Source organism: Eleginops maclovinus, chromosome 4, assembly GCF_036324505.1.
Source record: "Eleginops maclovinus isolate JMC-PN-2008 ecotype Puerto Natales chromosome 4, JC_Emac_rtc_rv5, whole genome shotgun sequence".
Lineage (NCBI taxonomy): Eukaryota > Metazoa > Chordata > Actinopteri > Perciformes > Eleginopidae > Eleginops > Eleginops maclovinus.
Genome location: NC_086352.1, coordinates 9,752,001 through 9,774,032, shown reverse-complemented (window position 1 = coordinate 9,774,032; position 22,032 = coordinate 9,752,001). Strand labels below are relative to the sequence as shown.

Genomic DNA, 22,032 nt, shown 5'->3' with positions numbered 1-22,032 from the left:
CGGTAAAACAAATCTAAAAACATAACCCCTGACTGGCAATCAAGTGTCAAACTTCACTCACTATGATAAAGATAAAGAAGACTACTCTCAATATTCATGCACTAAAAAGCCATAAAAGCAGTGAATCTGACCCAAGATAAACCCTCTATAAACAATATGCTGTTTAATTCATCAGCCTCTGGCTACATTACAAAAACTGTGTGGACTTCCCTTTGTAAACAATGAAGTTTTATTTACATTTACCACTTTTCAGAATCGGTTGATACAGAATATGTATCCTAAAGCCCAAACAAACATTTTAAAAATGCATGATTTACTTCTTATAACACTTTGAAATATGCATTTGTAATCATGGCTGTCTTTTTGTTTTCTCTGAAGCGATGCTACCTTATACATAAGCAAAACTGGAAATGTGGTCGATCAAATAAGACAAAAAAGTTCTGAACTGAAATTATAGCGTTGTTGCATCTTTCAGGATCCCAATTAACAGTCTAGCATACACAGAACAACGCCTCCATACATTTTTAAGCATTATGATGATTAAATAAATACACTTTGTATATACATATATTCATACCATTGCCTCTAGGCTCCATAATGGCGGCCTATTCTTGTTGCCAGTTTGTTTTATGCCTCTCTGTGATCCTGTGCCTTTTTGGAGGCCATTTTGACACGTCTGTTAGTATTTATGTGTGCTCTGGGTCTTTAGTGCTCAATTGTTGGATGTTGTCATTGGCCATAGCAGAGCGAGCCCCGCTCCATTCTCCCCTCTCTCTGTGCTCTGTGATTGCTCACCGCTGACTCCTCTCATCAGCATTGTGCTGCGTTCGGGCTGCAGCGCAGACCCGGCCCGGCAGGTATACGAGAGGAGCAGAGCAGGATATACACTCATAAATCTGACGGATGCATGGTGTGTCATTACCCTCCACTTATTATTATTCTCTCACTTCTTTTTCATAGCGTGAGCCACTTTAGCTGTTTTCCCGGCCTGGCTCAGAAACATTTGTACTGTTGCCTTGCAGAGTGATAGATGCTGCTGGGGAGGCACCGGGTTATTGTTGCGATTCCTGCTCAGTATTTTGTTGCGTCTGCTGGGCTTGAACCAGGGAATTTAACCTTGTGTGTTTGGATGTTTGCATTGGAATTGTATATTCTATTACAAACTTCTTTCAATATTTTTTGCTTTTGCAAAGACCCAGTGAAACAGTACATATACTCCTTTTACTCCTGAAATATTAGCAGATATTCTCCATTGGTGACCTGCCAGTCAGCCCCCTGCCTGTTTCGTAGTTACATGCAGTTGCATAAGAGGATGGTGAATTTATATAAGAAATGTGAACTATACTCTTCTGCAATGATGGTGTCCTTCAGCTTTCAGCAATGTTTTCAAAACTATGTCTCATTACAAAGCTTGTAATAATAAAGCTGGACAAACATGGCCATTTTTAATAGTAGAGAGAGTTTTTTCAAAATATATGGGGTATTTTTCTGGCCAGTGCAGAATAACATGTTTGGTTTAAAAATGATCAATTCCACACCTTCAATTCTAATTCCTCACAATGACATCCTGGTAGCGAACACTACGAAAAGATAGACATCCATTAGTGTATTATTTAGACTTGAGTATTGCACAATTGACTCAGTCAAAGTCACCAGCTTGTTGGCTCACTTTAGAGTGACAAAAGCAAACCTACTTTCCAACATCATAGTAATTAAATCACAGGGGCATCCACGTACTTGTAGATTCCCGTTTTCTACTCGATAAATTCTGACTCTGTTCCTTCCCTTTACAGCATGTTATGACTGAAGAAAACCAAAATAGTAAGAGTGGCTGTTACATCACAGCATGAAAAATTAAAAAAGCAGACGTCAGAGAAAAGTAGAACCTCTGCCTTCATCTTTCCTAATCGCTGAGCCTCTTAAATCTATTATTTCTCACTTTTCAGTTTTTCTGCCTTACATTTGCCTGCTGCACCTTTCTCCTTCCTCACTCCTCCACTTCTTTCACCCTTCTACTTTTCAAATGCGGAAATATGTAACACACACACACACACACACACACACACACACACACACACACACACACACACACACACACACACACACACACACACACACACACACACACACACACACACACACACACACACACACACACACACACACACACACACACACACACACACACACACACACACACACACACACACACACACACACAGTGTCCCTACGGCCCAGAGAACGAGAGAGAGAGAGGAGGGAGCAGCAGTCGCCCCACAAGAGCAGACCTCATAAAACTCCCTGTCACTTTGACTAATTTGTTAGTCTTGTCTCACTGTGTCGAATTGTCACCCCCCTCCTCCCCCTGATGCACCTATACCCTGACTCCCTCTGTCCTTCTTTCAACACCCCCCTCCCCCTTCATATTCATGGAAGGAGGAGGGAGGGGAGATAGGGCGGAAAAAAGGTGCAATAAATGTAATATAGTGCAATGGCCACTGGTTGCAGTGATCTACGCAGCAATCCATTTACAGTCAGAGGAAGAACAGAGACTTTATGGAGCAGAGGATAACATGATGGCTCGATTTCTCATCCACTTTCTGTCTCAGACTTCCACTGTTCCCACCTCGAACGGAGGCCTGCTGGGCACCGGTACAAAAATAAAAATAGAAAGTCCAAGACTAAATTTGGAGTAGGTCGAGCAGGGTGCGGCGGTTTGGATCGCTTCAGATGCTCTCCTCCACTCTCAGAGGACCAGAGAGCCAATACCGGAATCAGAGAGATAAATTAAAAGCCAAAATCCGCCTCCAGGGGGAATCAATTGCCAGGTAATTATGGAGAGATTACAAAGACAAAACGCAAACACAGAGACGCTCCCCTATGACGCTGCAGCATCACACCAGGGGAAACTGTGTTAGCTGGTGACGAGCTATATTGTTATGCCCCCATTCCCAAACAGACCCCAAGTACCTTTTCTTTAAATAGGAAGTGAGGCTCAGAGCTAAATATAGGCCGCATATCACCAGCAGCCACCCTCTGTTGAGCTGTCAGCGCCCCTTCTCCCTCTTCCTCGCAATGAGGCAGACACAGTCTTCCTTCATGTGTTTTTCGAAGGGAGACAGGCAGTGTGTGATCACTCCTGCTTTAACCCATCTCATCCAACACACACTCCACCTCTCCTGACTCGCTGGCCTCACAGGGAGGCTGCTGTGAACTCGCACACCAATTTGAGAGAAAGACTCATTCCCGCTGCGCTGGCCCTGTTTCTCTTCCACACCGAGATGAGGGGCAGGATGTCCTGACGTGTGAGCGATGGGTGATGGAAGGAGTAATTTGGGCTGGTACAGTACAGGCTGTGCAAGATCTGGGAGCTTGTTTGCCTCCGGGATTGACCTGCAGAGATGGTAGTACATCAAAATGCTGTTGTTGTTTTGTATTACCTGAATTTTTCCAGAGTAAAAATGAATTTTAAAGTTTTATTTTAGAAAGGAATTTATCCCTCTGCTGGCATTTGAAATGTCCCCTTGTCCGTGCTGGTGCAAAACAGGCTTGAAAAAACAATTTACCTCAAATAAAAAACACTTAAACCAATTAAAAGGATCACAATGACACTTTAAAACACATATTGACAGAAATGCCAATTCCATTCAATAAAGCAGAAGATTCCTCTTAATTCCCCAAAGCTCCGAGGCACTGATAATAATGACAGGGGTCAGGGCACTTCTATTGGCTCTGTAATGGTCAAAGGTTAGTGTCTAAGCGTCCTTATATCTGCGTTTGGAATGAAGCTTTTCGATCTCAGCCATCGCCACCGGCTCCAAGTCGGCTCTCCAAGAAAGCCAGCCGGCGCTTAACATCTTTAATTGAGCTTAAAAGGCTGTAAATGGCATCAACAGCTCCAATGACTTCACTGACGGCGAAACTGCAGAATAATGATGAAAGGCGTGAAACAATGGATGGCTGATCAAGACAATGCTACCAGATGACTTGAAAAGATGGCAGCAAATCCAGCTCAACTGGTAGCATTTGTATATGTTCTATAATGTTATTTATGGGCAACTTTTTACTGTGAAAAGATATTAATAAAATAATAAAAAGTGGAATAATTGTGTTCAGTTAGCTTAGCTTTGATAAGAAATCGAAGGGAACTTTTTTCACTATATTAAAATACTCACAGCATGAGTTCCCACCAATCCCTGGGTCACAGTGGGCAAAAGCAGCATGTAGCACTGCATCCAACACAGGTTTTGCAAATGTAGTATTGTACTCTATGTTCAATGCATTTCAAATTGCAGCACAGCTTGATCTGCTGTGGTAAACAACATGATATGTTTGAGCACAGACGTGATAAAAAAAAGTGTTAGTTAAATTTGACAGTGGCATGTCAGGAAACAAGTTATTTATTTTGGAGTTGAAAAAGAAAATTCACAATTCTCTGAGGGGGAAGTCATGTAAACAGGATTATTTTGGGGGAATTGGGAGTTTATGTGGGGCTCAAATATACTCAATCACAGTTTTGGCAGAAGTGGCTTTGTTTGTTGCAGGGTGATGTAGCCAAAACTAGATGAGTCCAACTTTATTAATTTCCTCAGTATAATAAACTAAGTGAAACCAGAAGGGCAATGTGACACTTGCAATGTGCACGATGCATTACAACAGCTGAAATAAAACGGACACATTAAGGTACTTGGACATCCGTTAGGGGCGTAAATTGTGAAAGACGATTAACTGGGTCGCTTTAAACAGTAGGAAGAATTAATATAATGAGCTTGTATTGGATGGAGGAACCTTTTGTTTCTATATTGTATGCATTTAGCTCAATGTCTTCTTCTGAATGACTTGACATTTACTGCACATGTAACCTTCCTTGTGTTTAGCTCAGTGCTCATTTAACCAAGTATCTACCCAGAAGACATCCAACTTAATAACCCAATAAGTTATTTCTGACCAACAAATTAGTATGTATTGAGTATTTTTACATAGCTATCATACTTGAGCATGACATCTAAATGATCTTGGCATGTTAAGATGAGAAAACAGCTAATAATTGGCATGCATTAAGAACAAAATAAATGTACTCAGACTTTAGAATCAGAATCTTCCCACAGGTGTTATTTATTTTGTCCAATCAGTCTTTTGAAGACAAAAAAGTTTGGCTTTACATCGGATTTTACTAGTCGTTTACAAAGAAAAAAGTAACAGCTACAGCCAAAGTACAGCTGCTTGTGTCAAAGTTCTTGGAGAACATTTTTCTAGCAAAGCATTTCCTCTTGCTTGCTTTGTGAGCAGTGGTTTTCACAGAACATGTTCTAACACGGTCAAAGGCCAGCGCTGTCTTTCGCTCTCTCTTTCTCTACACTGCTATCAATCAGACTGACCAAAAGAAAGTTGGACTGAAATGGACACACAACAAACATACACTCTGAAACACACACACACCTTTCATGGAAAATGTAAGCAAGTTCATCTCTTCCACACGGTTGGCCTTGCACCCCGCCAATGACTTTTAGTCATCATTACAGAATGAAAAGTATAGATTTGCCTCTAGAGATTAGAGCAAAGAAAAATGAATGTATAGACATAAAGGAAATAGAGCATGAAGGAAGGGGAAATATGGACGGTGAAAGAAAGATAAAGATGGGGGAAAAAAAGGAGAGATGAGGAGAAAGAGAGATGGCCCTTCTAAGTGCAGCAGCACACAGGCACAGAGCTGTGAGTTCCCAGGCAAGACAGCATGAGCTGCCTATTTGTCAGCATTGATCAACCCATTAAGGGGCTGTGGTGGGAAGCATATTGGTTTTGGAGGCCAAAGGGGCAGTGAGAGACAAAGATAAAGCAAGACGGGGGGATGTTGAACTCCTTTCAGCCTCAGCAGCCACACGGCTATAGGATAAATAAAAAAACCTGTAGTGCCTCTCTCCAATGTAGGCAGTTCATTTTGCGGGGCCCAATGGGAAGGTTGTCATTTTTCTTACAACATCTGTTGAGGCTCCACTGTAGCTTCCTGCCGCTGCAATGCTAAAAGGAACTAGCTACGGTAGCTTCTCACTCACGGTGTAACTGTCCACGTTCTTAATGTGTGTGTTTGTAAGTGTGTAGGCAAAGGGTGGGTGGTGGTGTAGGGGGTGGGTGTGGGTCCTGGCCCTAGGGGAAAGCAGGCTGCCTCTTCGCCCAGCCTCTGATGAATTCGTATAATTAACTCTGCCTTGATCTGTTGGCTAATCCTGCACTCAGTAATAAGGGATTAAAATGTCACCTAAGCCACCTGCTGTTATTGAGCCCCTAGACTTTTTGTGCCTCGGTGTGTGTTTGTGTGTGTGTATGTGTGTGTGTGCGTATGACAGTGAGAGAGTGAGCAAGCAAGAGCGACAAAAGAAGTCATCTTTAATATTTCCGTGCAGTAGGTGTGTGTGTGTGTGTGTGTGTGTGTGTGTGTGTGTGCTAGAAACATTTCCTCTGTTTGCACAAGAAAGTGTACGTAGAGGACACTGTAAAGGAGTTTAAAGAAGCAGACCTCCTGCCATTTGCATGTGAGCGCTACTCACTTCCCCATAGTTTGGCATGGAGCTGAACTCCATAATTTGGCAGGAAGCTGGAGCAGACGTTGCAGCAGACTCGCTCTGAAAACTCATTGTCACAGTCACTGAAAAGGGACATGAAAGTGGGACATGCTGGAAGGTGGGAGTTAAGAAATCTTTTTTTTTCCTCCCCTCTCACTATGACCTCCTTGGACCAAGTAAAAGATAATAAAAAAGAAGAAAGAAAGGAGTGCCGATTGGTTGGCTAACAGCCCACAGACCGACGGCCAGCTTGCCTTGCTCTGCTTGCCTGCCGGCCACCTCCGCCTGGTTGCCTAGCAACCCCAAGTGTACTTTTGGGTTGTCTAATGACTCTCGTTGGTGCAGTGGCTCAGGGGCTACTAATGAAGCCTCCTGACCAATCGCGGCCATTTAAGACCTGGAAGCCTACTGATCACTGGATAGGGATTTTGGGACTTGAGGCTACTCGAAACTTCTTATGCGAGACAAATTCTGCCCCCTGTCATGACACATTCACACACACTTACAATATGTATTCACAACGGTCCAACTGACCTTAATTCTCTCATACACACACTCACATTCATCAATGCATCACCCTATCTGAACTTTTTAACATAATTAGTGCAATATTGAACCAGCCAGAAATAGAACGTGAAACTCTCCCTGTCTGGCTGATTAAGGCCATACACATGTTATAATAATGATGCTCAGTGCCCCCCCCCCACCTTCAGTCCTTCATTGAAATCTTAAACACAAACAAACATGACCCTATGTCTACTCCATTTTCCCTCAGCCCTTTCCCGTTGAAAGTGAGTTATGACAGACTGCTGTATGTTGGTATAAGCAAAGTCAAACACCATCAACCTCTTCCACCTTTGGACCAGTATGTTTATATGTATGCATTTCTATTTGTATTGGTGTGAATGTCTGTGTGTGCAGCTTCATTCGCTTGTCTTTGTGATATGGCCATCATCTCTTTAAGCTTTGTTCCAGCATCACAGCATTTTGTTAGGCGCGTACATTACGTCCCCAGGGTGTCCCCGTGTATACGCTTGTCTATACATGTCCAAAGTCTCAGGTCTATATTTGGTCCCGGTCAACTGCTGTCAAGTGCTGCGTTGCCTGGGGGCCCGACAGCCACTATGCTGCCCGAGCTGACAGATCTGAGGGGGCAGTACCGTGTGCCATTCACTGGCGTTCACATGTTGGACCTGTCTGCATGGCCTAGTTAGAAAGATGGGCCTGCTGCTGACTGAAGACAGGAAACACCATGCCAGAAATAAAACAAAATGCCAAATCTGAAATGTGTGGGAAGCCTCAATAAGCAAAGGTCTTCAAGGGTGGCTCTTAACACCTACCTTTCCAAAAAGGATGTTATTGTTGTTTAAGTGAAGGCACAGGGTCGAGAGTTTTTTCTGCTTTTATATTCAAACTCCAGGGGAGTGAGAGAAAAAATTAGACCGTAGACAAGGGAGAAAAGAGAGCCGGGGGAGTTTTTATTCACGCCATGCAGTTTCTAAAAAGGCTTTTTTTATGTTAGCTTGGCGACGTTTGCTTTCACTTTCTTCAAAGGTTGTTTATCGATTCCCTACTGTTAACCTTTCACAAGCTGTTTCAAAGATATGCTGTGCAGTCGCTCTCAATAACTTCCAGGAGGAGCAGGCTGGGGCAGGGAGGGGTTGGCTGTCCAGACCACTGGCACGTCGGTCGTGAGTCGCAACAGGGCATATGGGTAGAGAGGAGGAAGGGATGGCGGCAGGGAGAGAGGGATCGCTGAGGGTCAGGGATGAGCAGGATATAGCTGGTGACTGGGAGTCTGGAGCCAGGAGGGGACAGGAAGAGCAAGGGCCAGCCAGAAAGGACCTCTCCCTGTGGGGCAGGGAGTGGCTGATGTAATGGCATTAATCTCCAAGTGCCATCTGACACCCAGTGTGGCTCCGTCATTGAAAAGTGCTAATTCTGCTGAACTGTGAGGGGAATTCAGGCATCTCTAGAGGCAGTGCCCTGGATTAATTAAACACGTTGGCATGAAACACTGCGCAGATTTATCTCTTTTACACCGTCGTCACTGTTTGATTTTTGCATTCAGCACACAGAGCAGGACAAACTCAGGACATGCACGTCAGGAAAACTGCCACATTGCACTTGTTCTCCTTCCACTTCACATATTGCTCCTATCGTTTTCGTGCTAACCTGGGATTTCCCTTCTCTTTCTTTTCTCCAGATGAACCGGCCCATCCAGGTGAAGCCAGCCGACAGCGAAGGACGAGGAGGTAATTAACCTTCTCCTGGTCCCCGTTGCACACACCCCTTAAAAACACACACACACACACACACACAAAACACTCTATCCTTAATATTCTGCTCTCACTTGAGACACACTGGGAGTAGTAGAGTAGTCCGTAATATAGGTCACTTGCTTCTATTGACTTCCCATCTGTGCCAGCAGAGGGGCTGTCTCAGGTTCACAGTCACTGGGAGCGGTTCAAAGACGAGACAGAGAAACATGGAGAGAAATAAACGAGACAGAGAGAGGGAACAGAAAACAATGTGCAGTGGAGGATCTCCGTCCCATGAACACCATAGAGATCTGCACACAGATAAGAGGCAGTGAGATACGATCCACACATACACACAGACCCACCCAAGGGCTACTATCCAAATTTAATGTAATGTGTTAGTTACTATATGAAGGAAAGAGACAACATGAGCCTTTCAAAGTTGGATATATTATTATTTAGACGTAAACAATGTGTTTGTGGTATACAATATTGTTGATTTGTCTTACAGTAATCTATTGTCTGTTATATACAGTCCCTGTGTTACTGCTTTAAAACCACACATAGTACATGAACCAGTATAAATCTGCCTATAGTACCTCCATCTAACTGTTTGCGTCATTTTTAGTACTTTGACGTGATTACACTGGAATTATATACCTTAAAAAAAGTATCACTATAGTAGTTCAGTCCGACAACTCACGTGTTTCATTAACATGTTTATTAGAAGCAGTATATAGTTTGAGTTTGGCATCTAGGCTCGGGCCTCATCACTCCACGTATTAACATAGAACACTGAGTGATGATCAGATAACTAACCCCGAGCCTACAGGAGGAATCTGGGGCGGTGGTCGGGCAGGCGAGCATCGCCAACGTGAACGCAGCAGCAGCGAGGTGAACGCATTAGCAGCGTGGAAACACTAGTGGCGGCAGCAGCATTAGCGAGGCAGAGGTAGGCGGACCCAACAGCTAAACTAGAGCGCCAGATTTAGGAGACTATGTTTGGTTGGTTGCAAGAGTGACGAGGGGCGTTATGTGCGAATGTATCATTGGTGCTCGAGTTGACTAACTGAACTAGTTGCAGGCTTCGCCCCATTATTGCGCATCCTCGGGTTAGCATGAAACGATAAATAAAAATGACATTAGACGATCCTCTAGAATAGCCAGAATATAGAAGTATCCGTTTTCCTACTCTCTAAAAGTCTCAAACAAACAAATGCGTTTGTACATCATGTTATGTGTATTGTGTGAAGTTATGTCACCAATTGTTTAGTGTCTATGGGATCAAACAACTTCATTGTGTCCCATAGGCATCCCCAGAAATGAAGGAAACTATAAGCCAGTCAACTAAACGGGTTTGTGGCGCATTACTCATGGAGAAGACAACAGTTTTAGAATTTGAAAATCCCAGATCTAAAGATGAATTGAATTGGCATACTGTGTTTGCAAGTTCAATACTTTGTTTAAAGGAATGATCTTCTCCAAAATGTAAACCTGCACAAGCGAGCCGTGACATTTAAATGTGGATTTGTGCTTTGACATTGCACTGATTCTCTGGCACAGCGTCCTCCCTCCATCTTTAGTCTGAATGACATGGTGATTGACTAGATCATTCTGAAGCCATTTGTGACTAACATCACAGAGGTTAATGCAGATTAAGCCTGTTAAAGATTTACATGGCTGGAATTGGATCTAATTGGACCGGTCTGTGTCTGCCCTGTGCTTGCATTTCAGAGTGGTGATTTAGACTGCCTAGGTCAGATTAGACTGAGCCACTCGGCTGATTTATGTGGTCAACTGTGAATCAGATGGCCCATTTCTATTGCCACACACACACCCCCCCCATGTAGATCTTATTTTTGTCATGGCAGCACTTTAATTAACGGCCATCTAAAAACAGGCAAAGTCTGACCGACAAGGCCTGGGCGAGAGCCAATCGGCATTCTCACCAAGATAAATTGGATCTCTGGACTTAAGAGGGGAGGATGGATGGGGCCCAATATCAATTACTACCCTTTTTTCAGCAGGAAGAGAAGGGAGATGAACAGGCAGTGTGAATGAAATACAGAGAGCTCTCAGGCTGGCACAGCTCAGGCTAGTCTGTCAGATGAACTTTCTATATGGGGAGACAGGATAGGACACAGCGCAGAATGAAATAAGACCAAGCAGACAGGCCCCAACAGAGATATTGAGCGTTAATGGCAACAGGAAGTCAGCACACAGGCCGGGGAAGTAAACCACAGTCGCGGCTGACAATGAAATGAGATTTACTATGAAGGCCCTGTGGTTAAAGGAAAACAGACAGCCCTGCTAGGACTGTCTAAAGGAGAGAAAGTAGAAAGAGATTCATCTGCAGAAGGCTTGGGAGCAGTCAGGTACACCAATCCCAGTGGGGCCTTTCGATTGTCAAACCCAGGGCTGCACGGGGACATTTGTACCTCTGGAATGGAGTCACATTTATCACTACCAAGACATCAGCAATTATCTGTCATTGGAACTTGAGGTGTCGATTACGTGCATGTGCCGGTATTAGGGCCTATTACTCCATCTGGAGAGTCCAGTGGCCTCTCTTTTGTTCACGGTGTCCCTGAGAGACATCCTCTCTCTCTCTGGGGATATGGGAGTGTCAGGAGGAGAAATAAAACCGGAGCTCAGAAAATGACTAGGGGTGGCCCGGCGCTGCACAATCCTGCCACTCGGCTGCCATTGTGGATCACAGAGCTGATTTTCTGGCTGTCTAATACAGTGACTCATGTCTTATTTTATATTTTCTGTGGATTATCAAGAAAGAATGGAGCATGGGAGGCGAGCTTCACAGCCTTTAAATCTATTTCTGTTCCTTGAGTCAGCCGACCTCTTCCCCACAAAGTCCACATTTATCTGATGCCTCTTAACAGCACTTTTCTTTGCGGCCCAATTCTATCAAACAACGATTTTAACTCAGAGATTCTGAGATGCAATCGAGGCATGGGTCTTCTGCTTGTTCTGTGGTCAGTGCCGGAACAGACCCACTTGTACTGTATAAGGCCACTTAAAACTCAAGCCTCAATCCAAAAGGGGCAGCACTGAGGGAAAGTAGACATCTCTAGGCTTTCTCATCCTCCCTCAGTTTGTTTCTTATTGGTACGGCAGTGCAAAGGGAGAGATGAAGCGAGTGATAGTGAGAAAGATGGGGATTCAGTACAAGGCCCATGGAGGAATGCGATAGAGTGAGGGATGGAAGACAAAAAGAGCGAGAGGGGAAGAGACGACAGGATGAGAAAGTTAACGGAGGGTGATGGAGGCAGCTGAGTGAATCTCAGCAGTAAATCATCTCAGAGCCGCCCCATCCCTATCTCCTCCTCGCCTCGCCAGGAATCTTTTTCCCCCTGACCTTGTCTGCCGCTGTGTCTGTGAAGAAAAGATGGGGCCAGATTATCTATGATTGGAGATGGCCATTATCTAAACACAATCTTGGAGCCAGGTCCCACTCCTCTCTCCACTACTGTGAGTCTGGAGACCACACTGATGAGAAGAGAGATGACGGGTCAGCCAGCAACACCCTCTTCTTTTATTAACTCTGATAAGATGGTTTCAACACGCTCCCGAAATGCACAGCAACCTCCATCAACTTCGACTTTTTCGCAAAGTGCCACTCTGAGTGCATTTGTCTACACACAGTCTCTTTCTTTACCCTACTTGTTTATTAGCTCCCCGTACTTTTGTTTTATTGGATACTTATACAGTGCCAGGAGCATTGAAGTCCCTGCATGCGCTGCCCCGTGTGAGCCTTTTTAATATCTCATCCATGCATTCCTGTCTGTCAGTCTGGGGCGAGTCTTTGTGAATGGGTCGTGTTTGTCCTTGCCAACCTGCTGCTCTTCAGAAGGTTGACCCCAGTCGGGGCAGTAAAGAGATTGACAGGACCTTAAGATGTTGCGCAGTGTGCTGTCAAGCCCCACCCCAGCAGGTAGGGAAGAGTGAGGGCTGCTGGCTGCCTCAGTCTGTCGGGGCCACATGGGAGGGGCTGTCTGGAGGCACCTCACGCCCACAGAAGAGCACGCTCCACTTTACATGCAAATGAAGCCAAAAGATCCCTCTGTGCCTCTGGACACGATCGTGCAAAACTCTGAAACGTTGAGACGAACCCTGGCAACGTTTGATATGTGTGTGCTGAGAAATACACACTGACATGGGGACACTTGGACAGGAAAAATAGTTCCAACAGTGTCCTTTGCTGTGTATTCATTTAAGGATTAATGGAAAGTGCCACGATTTGACCTTGCTATTAGGAGAGATTTCAAATGTAGAAAAAGGACTATTTGGACAGATGTCCTTGATTTTTTGCAGTTGTTTTTGACCATGTATGCATACTGTATGAAAAGGTCCCACACTCCCCTGGGTAAACAGATATGACAGCTTTAGCCGTATATGTAATGCATTTACAAACATAGAGCCTGTATCCTCTCATCGGGCCTGATACACAGACAATTTGAGTGTTTGTTCTCCTCTGATTATTCCATTTACTACCTCACTGTACCGGATAATCCACTGGCATACATCAGATTGGGACCAGCAGCAGAAAGGTTTAGTGTGTGGTTTCACATACTTTTCACTGGGATGGGGTCTAATTACTTCTGTTTGCCTGGTAGAAACTAAATGTGAGTTCTTAGTAGAATTGTGCTCATTAAGTAATTGAAGATCTTTGGTGATGGCAAAAGCAAGCAGGTTGAGAAAGGCAGCTCAACAGATATCATCGTACGTATATAATGAAGGTTATTTTAGAATAATAACAGCATGAATGGTGCATATTGAGACTGAATTATACATTAAGTTTAAGCATTTCTTTTAATGATTGAAATAAAAAAATTGTACTGTAGGAAAATGGTTTACAGGGTGCCTTACTTCTTCCATCCAGTTATGTTTTTTTACTCATAAATATTAAATCAAATGATTCCCTGTAGTTTAAAATGATTTGTTAAGAAAATCCAAACCCTATTCTGAAAGCAGATGGCACCTTTGGTCCTGTCTTTAAACAAAAAGGACATGCAGTAATGAAGGAAAATAAGTCAATGTTCCATTCTGAAAATGGAGTGCACCCGGTCTGTACGCCTACATGTGTGAGGGTGTCTGGTGGCGGACCTCCCAGGCAGCAGCACACTAGCATCAGGCTTTTTCTAATGAGACCATAAGAAGCACAACTTCTCTGTTGTGCTGCCTGGAACATTACTCTGCATTTGAAATGCACCCAGCGGCCTAGCAGGCGTCTTTTATCGTTGGATGCAGCTGTCCATGCTTTCTGAACACTTACTACTAGCAAGCTTCCCTGACTGCTGCCAGCGGGCAATAAATGATAGAATCGTGAAAAAAAAAGGAAGAAAAACAACAACAAAAAAGATTATTTACCAGGACAGGAGAGAAACTCTTTAAAGAGAATATTCCCATTATGTCCAGCAGAAACTTTTGAAAAGAAAATAGTCAATAACTGACTCTCTCCCTGCAGAGAGGGAGAGTGGAGTGAGGCATGACAATAAAGGGTAAAGAGAAAGAGACTGAGAGGGCAATAGAAAGACAAAAGGAGATCAGAGGAAAGGGAAAGCGCAATCTATATGCATACACTTCAGCCTATACAAGTAGCACTTTATTCCGCGGGGAGAAGCATCAATCTTGACAGCATATGGCGTCTGTGCAAAATCCATTAATTTTTAATATACCGGCCGCTGAAATGAAAAGGTTTCCTGAGACAAGCAATTGTCAGATGTCAGTAGTGTTTTGATAACTTTTTTGATCTCCTTTTTTTTATTTGCATTCATAAAACGGAGCTGTCCACATGCCACCTCAGTTTGGACATGGCTGGAGACTGACATGGAACCATTTTTCAACACAATTGCTCCAACGGTTAGCCAGGAGATGAGGAAACAAAACGACGTGTGGATTACTTGTGTGTGAAAGGTAGTGAGTTTGCACTGGCAAAGGCCTGAAAATAAGGTCATATGTCTTCCCAAATAAATGTGTATAGACGTCAATGTACTGTGCCTCTATACTAAAACATTAGGGCTTTTTGAAATGAAATAACTGATTAGGATTATGGACACAGACATTGCAATTGCGATATGAATCACGATATTAAGGGAAAGTTATTTATTAATATACCCTTACTCACATTATCAGTTAAAAATATATTCAAACGATCGTGGTCGGATTTCTACGAGGGCCAATACCAGACAAGGAGCTGTACTGCAATATAATATAAGAATTACATTCCAGATGTTGCCGTAGTCCTTATTGCAATTTTGATCAAATGTTGGTTAATATTGCAGCCCTTATTCTTTACGTCCTCACATACACCGTCAAACATACATAAAACAAGACCAAAACAAAAAGGCTCCTCATTTCATCATCGCCCTAACACACATTGCATAAAATGCCTTTTTCCAAACAGACACAAACACATTTTAAGCCACTGTTTCTTTGTATCTGCTTATTATCATAACTAACAGACACACACATATTACAAGGTGTAAAAGTGCACATTACAAAGGTCTCTTCAGGGGAGAGCAGAGAAGTGCCGTAGAGCTCAAATGTTCTCCAGCTGTGAGCCCCAGCTCTGTTAGAGGATAAGATGAGCCCCTCTCAATGAGAGATACGCACCCAGGGGTCAAACAGTGAGCTCAATGAGTTCTGTCATACTTTTGTATCCTTGACAGTTCCATAGAAAGGTCCTCACCCCTCTTAATGCAAATACACGACTGCACTTGAAAAAAGCACATCCATGTGTTTGCAAGTCTCTCTTCGACCCACTTCTCTTTGGAGTCATTGAGTCGTGGTGCGGAGGGTGTATTACGAGATATTTATTCATATTCGTAAAATGCCAATTTAAAGTGGCTTGCAAGTGGCCACAAGAGATGAGCGAGAACATGTAAAATCCAAGAGCTGCTTTGGAGACAGGTGCAAAGTGGACTAATTAATAGCAATCTATACTCTGGCCAGGGCATGCAGTGGGTCGACTGAGACACTCTTCGGTCAGGCAATGAAAAGATAGCAGCTCCAAATTCATTTTCTCGCTGTGGCTCTCCCAAAGGAGGGCTCCCAAGTACACTCACACTTCCTTTAATGCCTTCACTGGGGTGTAATTTATTTTTGCGTTTGCCAGCACATTTAGAAAGTTCATTACTTCGCTCATGGCTTGTTAATTAGCCTTGTAAAGCCGCCATTAGATCTCCTCGGGCCAGGACCGAGATGAGACTTTTGTCCCAAAACATTAACACACTGCAGGAGGCCTGTAAAACTGCACTCTGCCCATTGGAAATGTAACAGTGACACCTCTTTGAAAATCAGAAAGATGGAGGGGCGATCAGGGGAAAATCATGTGAGCTCTGGATGGGCAGTTGCCTCGTTTCATGTTCCACCATTTACCGCCATGGACAGGGGTCAGGCTGATTTCTCTCCAACACCTGTTCAGAGCTGACTTTAAAGCTCCTATGTTGAAGCCCGATATACAGCAAGATGTCTGTCCCACTGACGGGCTTTGCTAAATCAAGGTGGACAGCATAAGAGGTTGTCTCTGTGGCGATTTTTTGCCCTGGAGCTCCAAGGGTGGGGGGAAAGTAATGAGCAGGAGTAGCAGGCTCAGCTGGTGGGCTTGAGAATTCCTGCTGTGTGAGGCGTGACTACAGGAGCATGGACTGACACCACCGCTACAACACCAGCAGTAGAGACAAGGCAGCAAGGCCTTATTGATTATGCAGGTGCTCATTTGTGTGGCCAAGCGGGGAAGCAGGCACGTGTCTCATTTGAACTTTACAGGAATAGGAATAGGATCCGATTTCCCCGCTGCAAAAAGGAAGCCCTGGTGCTTTATTTTTAGAACAGCTGCGTCTAATGGGGCCTGGCAGGTACAGGAGGCGTCACATCTGTCGAGGCCCAGGTGATGCTCTCGCCCTCCACTCCTCGTCCGCTCCCTACCAGTCAAATGACTCGCAGTGAAGATCAACAGTGTCATTTCCAATAAACTCTTCTTCCTCTTCCTGCCACTTTCCATCAGTTCTGGCGATGGTTTCTTGCTAGTAGCCATTTCATTCCACAACACAGCGGAATAGGAGATGCATAATGGAAAAGATGTAAAGAAGATGAATGCACTGTCTAATGCCAGGCCACTGGAAAGATTAATAAGGAATATCCAGATTTCTGGCTGGCCAAAATTTAGTAGTATGAAGAGCTTACGTCTGAACCAGAGTGCCCCCCTCTGGAGCTTAGGAAGTATGTTGAAGATATTGTTGTGGGTGGAACTGCCCCTTAAATGTAATAAGGAGAAACACTACAGATTTGTCTTCAATTGATTGGTCAGGAAATTGGGAACAGTCAGTACTCAGCTCAGACGATACATCCAACTGGATTCACCTGAATGTGAACTGTAAAGGATTTCTCACAAAAACGTTTCTTGACTACTAACCCTTGAACTTAATTATTGATGAAGTTTACAAAATATGTCAGACTGCTACTCAAAATGTAGCCCTGATATTCCATTAACTCATTGTACTCAATGGTTTGAAAAGTTTGATATGTTTGAATGGCCATTAAGAAGAAGACCTTCTCACACCTTCTCCTAGTGGGAAGTAGGCCAGCGAAACATGAAGTCAGGGAGTTCACATATCACAATAAGAACGATCTACTGGAAAGCTTTGCCATTCACTCAAGGCATAATAACTAGACTTGTACTGTAGCTTTCATGAGTATTATGTTTTGCAATGCTTTCTGCAAACAACCATCACTATTACTTGGCCGGGAAAACCATAGTTCACAGATACTGTGGATATGTTGCACAGAAAAGGCATCTTATTTTTCTACTTAACTCGTTACAAGTTGTATAGAGTTTGGCGGGAAGATATTTATTTTTCTGAACTGTGAATACAGCTTAGTTTTATTTTCGACAGATTTGCAAACTTTTGGCTGATATTTATCCACAAAACTTTACAAAGAAAAGCTTCATCTGTAATTTCACGGCGTCCAACACTGGGTTAAGTGTGAAATCATGTCTACCTGACCTGTTTTCGTGAGTATTTTTTCTCAATTTCAATTTTAAATACGCTTTTATACTGAAGAGAAGTGATTTCCTTAAGTTTGTCGCAATACAACATATTCTACAGACTGTCAACGTAAGGTGGAAATGGATGAAAAGTTTAGTCTTGTACTAGAAACCAGAAGTACCAGGAGTTTCTCTGCACCGATTGTTCGTTTACTCTTCTTATTATGATTCCCGGTCCTTCAGTGATGAGAAAATGTGAAGCGATGTTCTTGTTCCATGTTCTCTTTAAACTTAGTGACTAAAGCATCCGGTCGATCTAACAATTTCGCTTCCTTGTGCAAAACATCTTCCGCCTTTACCTGCGCTCGAAACATCTTCTGTATCAAACGTCACTGCGGTAGACTTGAATAGCTCCTTGAAAACAGGAATACATCTCTCTCATACCAGGGTGGGGTGGCACACGACACAACAGTACGATCAACTACAACAACAACAACAACAACAACAACAGCAGCCTAGTCTCTACACAGCAGACTGCTGATAAATGGTGGTGGTGGTGGTGGTGGTGGGGGGTGGGGGGGGTTTGAGTTCAAGTTCCTCAAAGCTCAGCAGAACGGTGCCATCAGCTGTAGCATTTGTCTGTTCTCTCCTCTCTTCCACCCTCCCTCCTTCCTCTCCCCTCTTCCTCCCCCTCCCTCTCTTCCCATCCAGAAGACAGGAAGCTGTTTGTGGGAATGCTCGGCAAGCAGCAGAGCGAGGACGACGTCCGGCGGCTGTTCGAGACCTTCGGCCAGATTGAGGAGTGCACCGTCCTGCGAGGGCCTGATGGGGCCAGTAAGGGTCAGAGCCCACACACCTCCCACTCTTTTTTTCCCTGTCTGTCCCTCCAAACCTCTCCGTCTGTCTTTCTGTCTGTTCATATGCCGCCTCTCTTTTCTGCTCCTTACATTTTTAGAACCATGCTTCGTCATCTCTTTGGCATTGTCTGCATTTCATTCTGCTCTTCTGAATAGCCCATCCTCCCCTTTAGCTATTCAGCACCTCTTATGTGTCTCGCCTGCATTTCTTTCATAGCTCATTGTCACCGTTCTCCGACACCCCCTCCCCTCCCACTTTCCTTTTCTCACCCCTCTCTGTATTTCCCTTCCCTTTTATTTCTCACTACTCTTCCTTCCTCTCGCCTTTTTTCTTTCCCTCCCAAACTTCTTCTTATGCTGTATCTTCATCACGGCCGTTCCTCTCACCCTGGGCTTGTAAAAAAAAAATCAAACAACACCTCGTCTTTCAGCTCACCCCTCTCTTCCCCCCCCCCACCTCCTTCTTCTTCCTGTTATGTGTAAAGCGAAGGGGTGTAATCATGTTTGTTTCCCACATTCCCGTCATCCCTCCCCAGAGACCCCCATTGGACGATAAAGTCCTTCTGTAAATAAAGCAGCCGGGCTCCGAGTTTCGCTGCTGTTACTCACAGTACGGCAGATTTCACTGCATTCAGGAACAGCTTATGCACCCATGTCAGTGGCTTATGTGCTATTTAGTTATTAGAGCGTGGACAAATTAAAGATGGATGTGAAATGTGCGATGCAGGTGGGATTGTTCTGAGAGAGCGAGAGGATCCCCCATCAGCCTTTGATGGATCTCTGTCTCACAGCCACATTTGAAGCGATAACGGCGGTGATATTGCTCAGAACTTCTACCACCCTTTTCTCTCTGTTGACTGTGATTTATTCTCCTATGTGTGAAACAGATATGTGGGAAGGCAAAGGAGAAGGGTTGATAATTCGCAAGCCGTCTGAGTATATCAAAAAGAAAGACTGGCTATACTGAACCACACGCATATCTGTGTCTACATCTGTTCCTCTCACTGTTAATCCCAGGTCTACTGCTCTGCGTCGCCCCACCGGCCCACTACCTCTCTTTCTCCGTGCCTTGTTTCCTCTTTTGCTGTCTCTCCGGCTCCCTCTCTTCCTGTCTGCTCAGATGCCTCAAGCTGATTGACAGCACATGGAATGAAATAAGGCCGCTGCTGCTGTGTCAAACAGGAGCTAGTTTTCTCCCTCATTCGCGCTTTCACTCCTTTTCACCCTCCTGCACTACGCACCTCATCTCTTTTGCTTTTTCTTCTCTTCACATGCCATACGTTTCCTGTGTTAGTATTTGTCTCTATTATCACTGGCTTGATTATCACCTATTCTTCAAGTTTTCACTGCTATGAAATAGGAAAATGTAGAGCAATGTTAAGTATGAAAGCTACCACCAGACAAAGGTCTCATATATAGGTATCTGGTCCTATCACTCACTGTGCAACAGTCCTACGCAATCATTACGGGATGTTACGGCAAATTATTTTGCCAGCCGCCTCGCTTGGGATGAGGTTCCTGTAATTTGAATGAGACAGACCTTGAAATTGACAGTGCTATCTGTTCCATGATGGAGGCTTTGTCCCCTGTTGATGTAAATTTATGCTACTCAGAAGCTTTTCAGCACCCCTCTTCACCCAATAAAAAGGCCGAGAAGTTTAACATCCATCTTTCTATGGCGCTGCTCCTCAAAGTACTTTCAAAGTGCAACACTTGCTTCCAGAGTTGAATGGAGCCCTGAATTGTCAGGAAAAATAGAGAGATGGCTTTTAGGTCTATAATTAAGTTGTGTTATAAATGTCACCCATCCAGCGGGATGGAATTCATGCATACATATTATTACCCCGGGAATTCAAAAGGCAGTGCAGATCCTCTCGGTTGAAAGCAATACAATCTCTCTTTTTCCCCCCAACGCATTCTGAGCCATCAAATTCAAAAACTCAAATGTGCACTATAATTTATGAGGCTGTGGAGCAATTCTTTGGAGATGTTTGGCTCTCTGTCCCTTCGCTTTCTTTTTTCTAGGTCAGAAAAAGGGAGGATCCAGCCTTGAATTTCTAGTAGAGAAATTCAACGACATTGTATGTTTGACATTACTTTGCCATTTATGGTGTATGCCAAGCCCTGCAGTTTAGTCTTTCTAGCTGGGCTTTTGCTGCTGGGGTCACTGGGATTTTGGCACACAATCTGATAGCCTTGTTAGGGAACCAATAACAAGTTATCTTGCCTTGAAAAACAAAAAGGCTTGTGCAGAAACAAACTGCCTGTTATTATTTCAACTACAAAGGTTAAATGTGTTTGTTCCTTCAAAGACAGACTCGCAGTCAAATGGCACGCAGTGGGCTGATGCATTTCAGTTGGACAAATGAAGACCTTTCCAGCCTGTACCCGGAGGGGCGTTCAAGCGAAGTAAAAGGGTGCTAGAGCGCTGTGACAGAATCAAAGGCTTCTTTGACTTATCTGTTTGCCTCTGTAGATCTATACAGCTTTGAGGACATTTGACAGTACAGGAAACACATGGCCTTTACTATTTACCACGTTTCTCATTTATTATATGGCTGGAATGTGAACGGAGAGCCTCAGGTAAAGGGGGATATTGCTTTCCCCTGTGCACATACTGCATGTATTGCAGTTCAATCCTTTTGATTTTGTTGGGAAATTATTAATTTCTTTGTCTGAGAAACAAAGCTGACTCCTGAAGTGAATGACCAGACACAGACCCTCCTCTGGGCCTACCTCTCAGTGTTGAAACAAAATATAACGACTCCTTTGGGAATGTAGACCACATAAATGTATATGGGCATATGTAACCGTTTCTTAAATAGGTCACAGCAGTCCTCAAGAAACCAGGGATAGTAAAAAAGCCTGTCTAGTTATCAGACCCTGGTGCGACTCCATTGATGAAAAGAGGGCAGAATTAATCCACGACTTTGTTAATTAGGTATCTCTTGATTTAACACATGAACTACCTGAAGGCAAGGATAAGAATAGGACATAACAGAACCTTGTTCAGTCTACGATGCCCATAAAGCTCAGAGAAATAGCTTCTGTTTAATGTAATGGCTTTTACTACATTACCACATTTCAGTTCCACTGTATTTCACTTCTCTTTATGTTGTCGTAGTTCAGTGCCTGTCCTTACCTACATATGGATACACTATCTAATCATGTGGTTAGAATATGTAACCTTTTACAAAACATGGTGCATTTTTATCGTCTCCTTGAATAATTTGAATTGGTAAAGCATCGAGGCACCAGAACACCCATTCCTTGTCTTGCGGCCAAATTTGTTATGTTGACTTTCCTTTTGTGCATAACTACACAACAGATTTGAGATGATTTGAATGCCC

At 43.8% G+C, this 22,032-nt stretch overlaps 1 protein-coding gene across 1 annotated transcript in view; it reads left to right on the top strand.

Moving 5' to 3' along the window:
* Positions 1-22,032, top strand: part of celf6 (CUGBP Elav-like family member 6) — a 137,807-nt gene that overhangs the window by 78,481 nt on the left and 37,294 nt on the right. The window contains exons 3-4 of the mRNA XM_063882009.1: positions 8,767-8,815; positions 18,537-18,665. Coding sequence (XP_063738079.1) covers positions 8,767-8,815; positions 18,537-18,665 — 178 coding nt within the window. The remainder of the gene's footprint in view (positions 1-8,766; positions 8,816-18,536; positions 18,666-22,032) is intronic.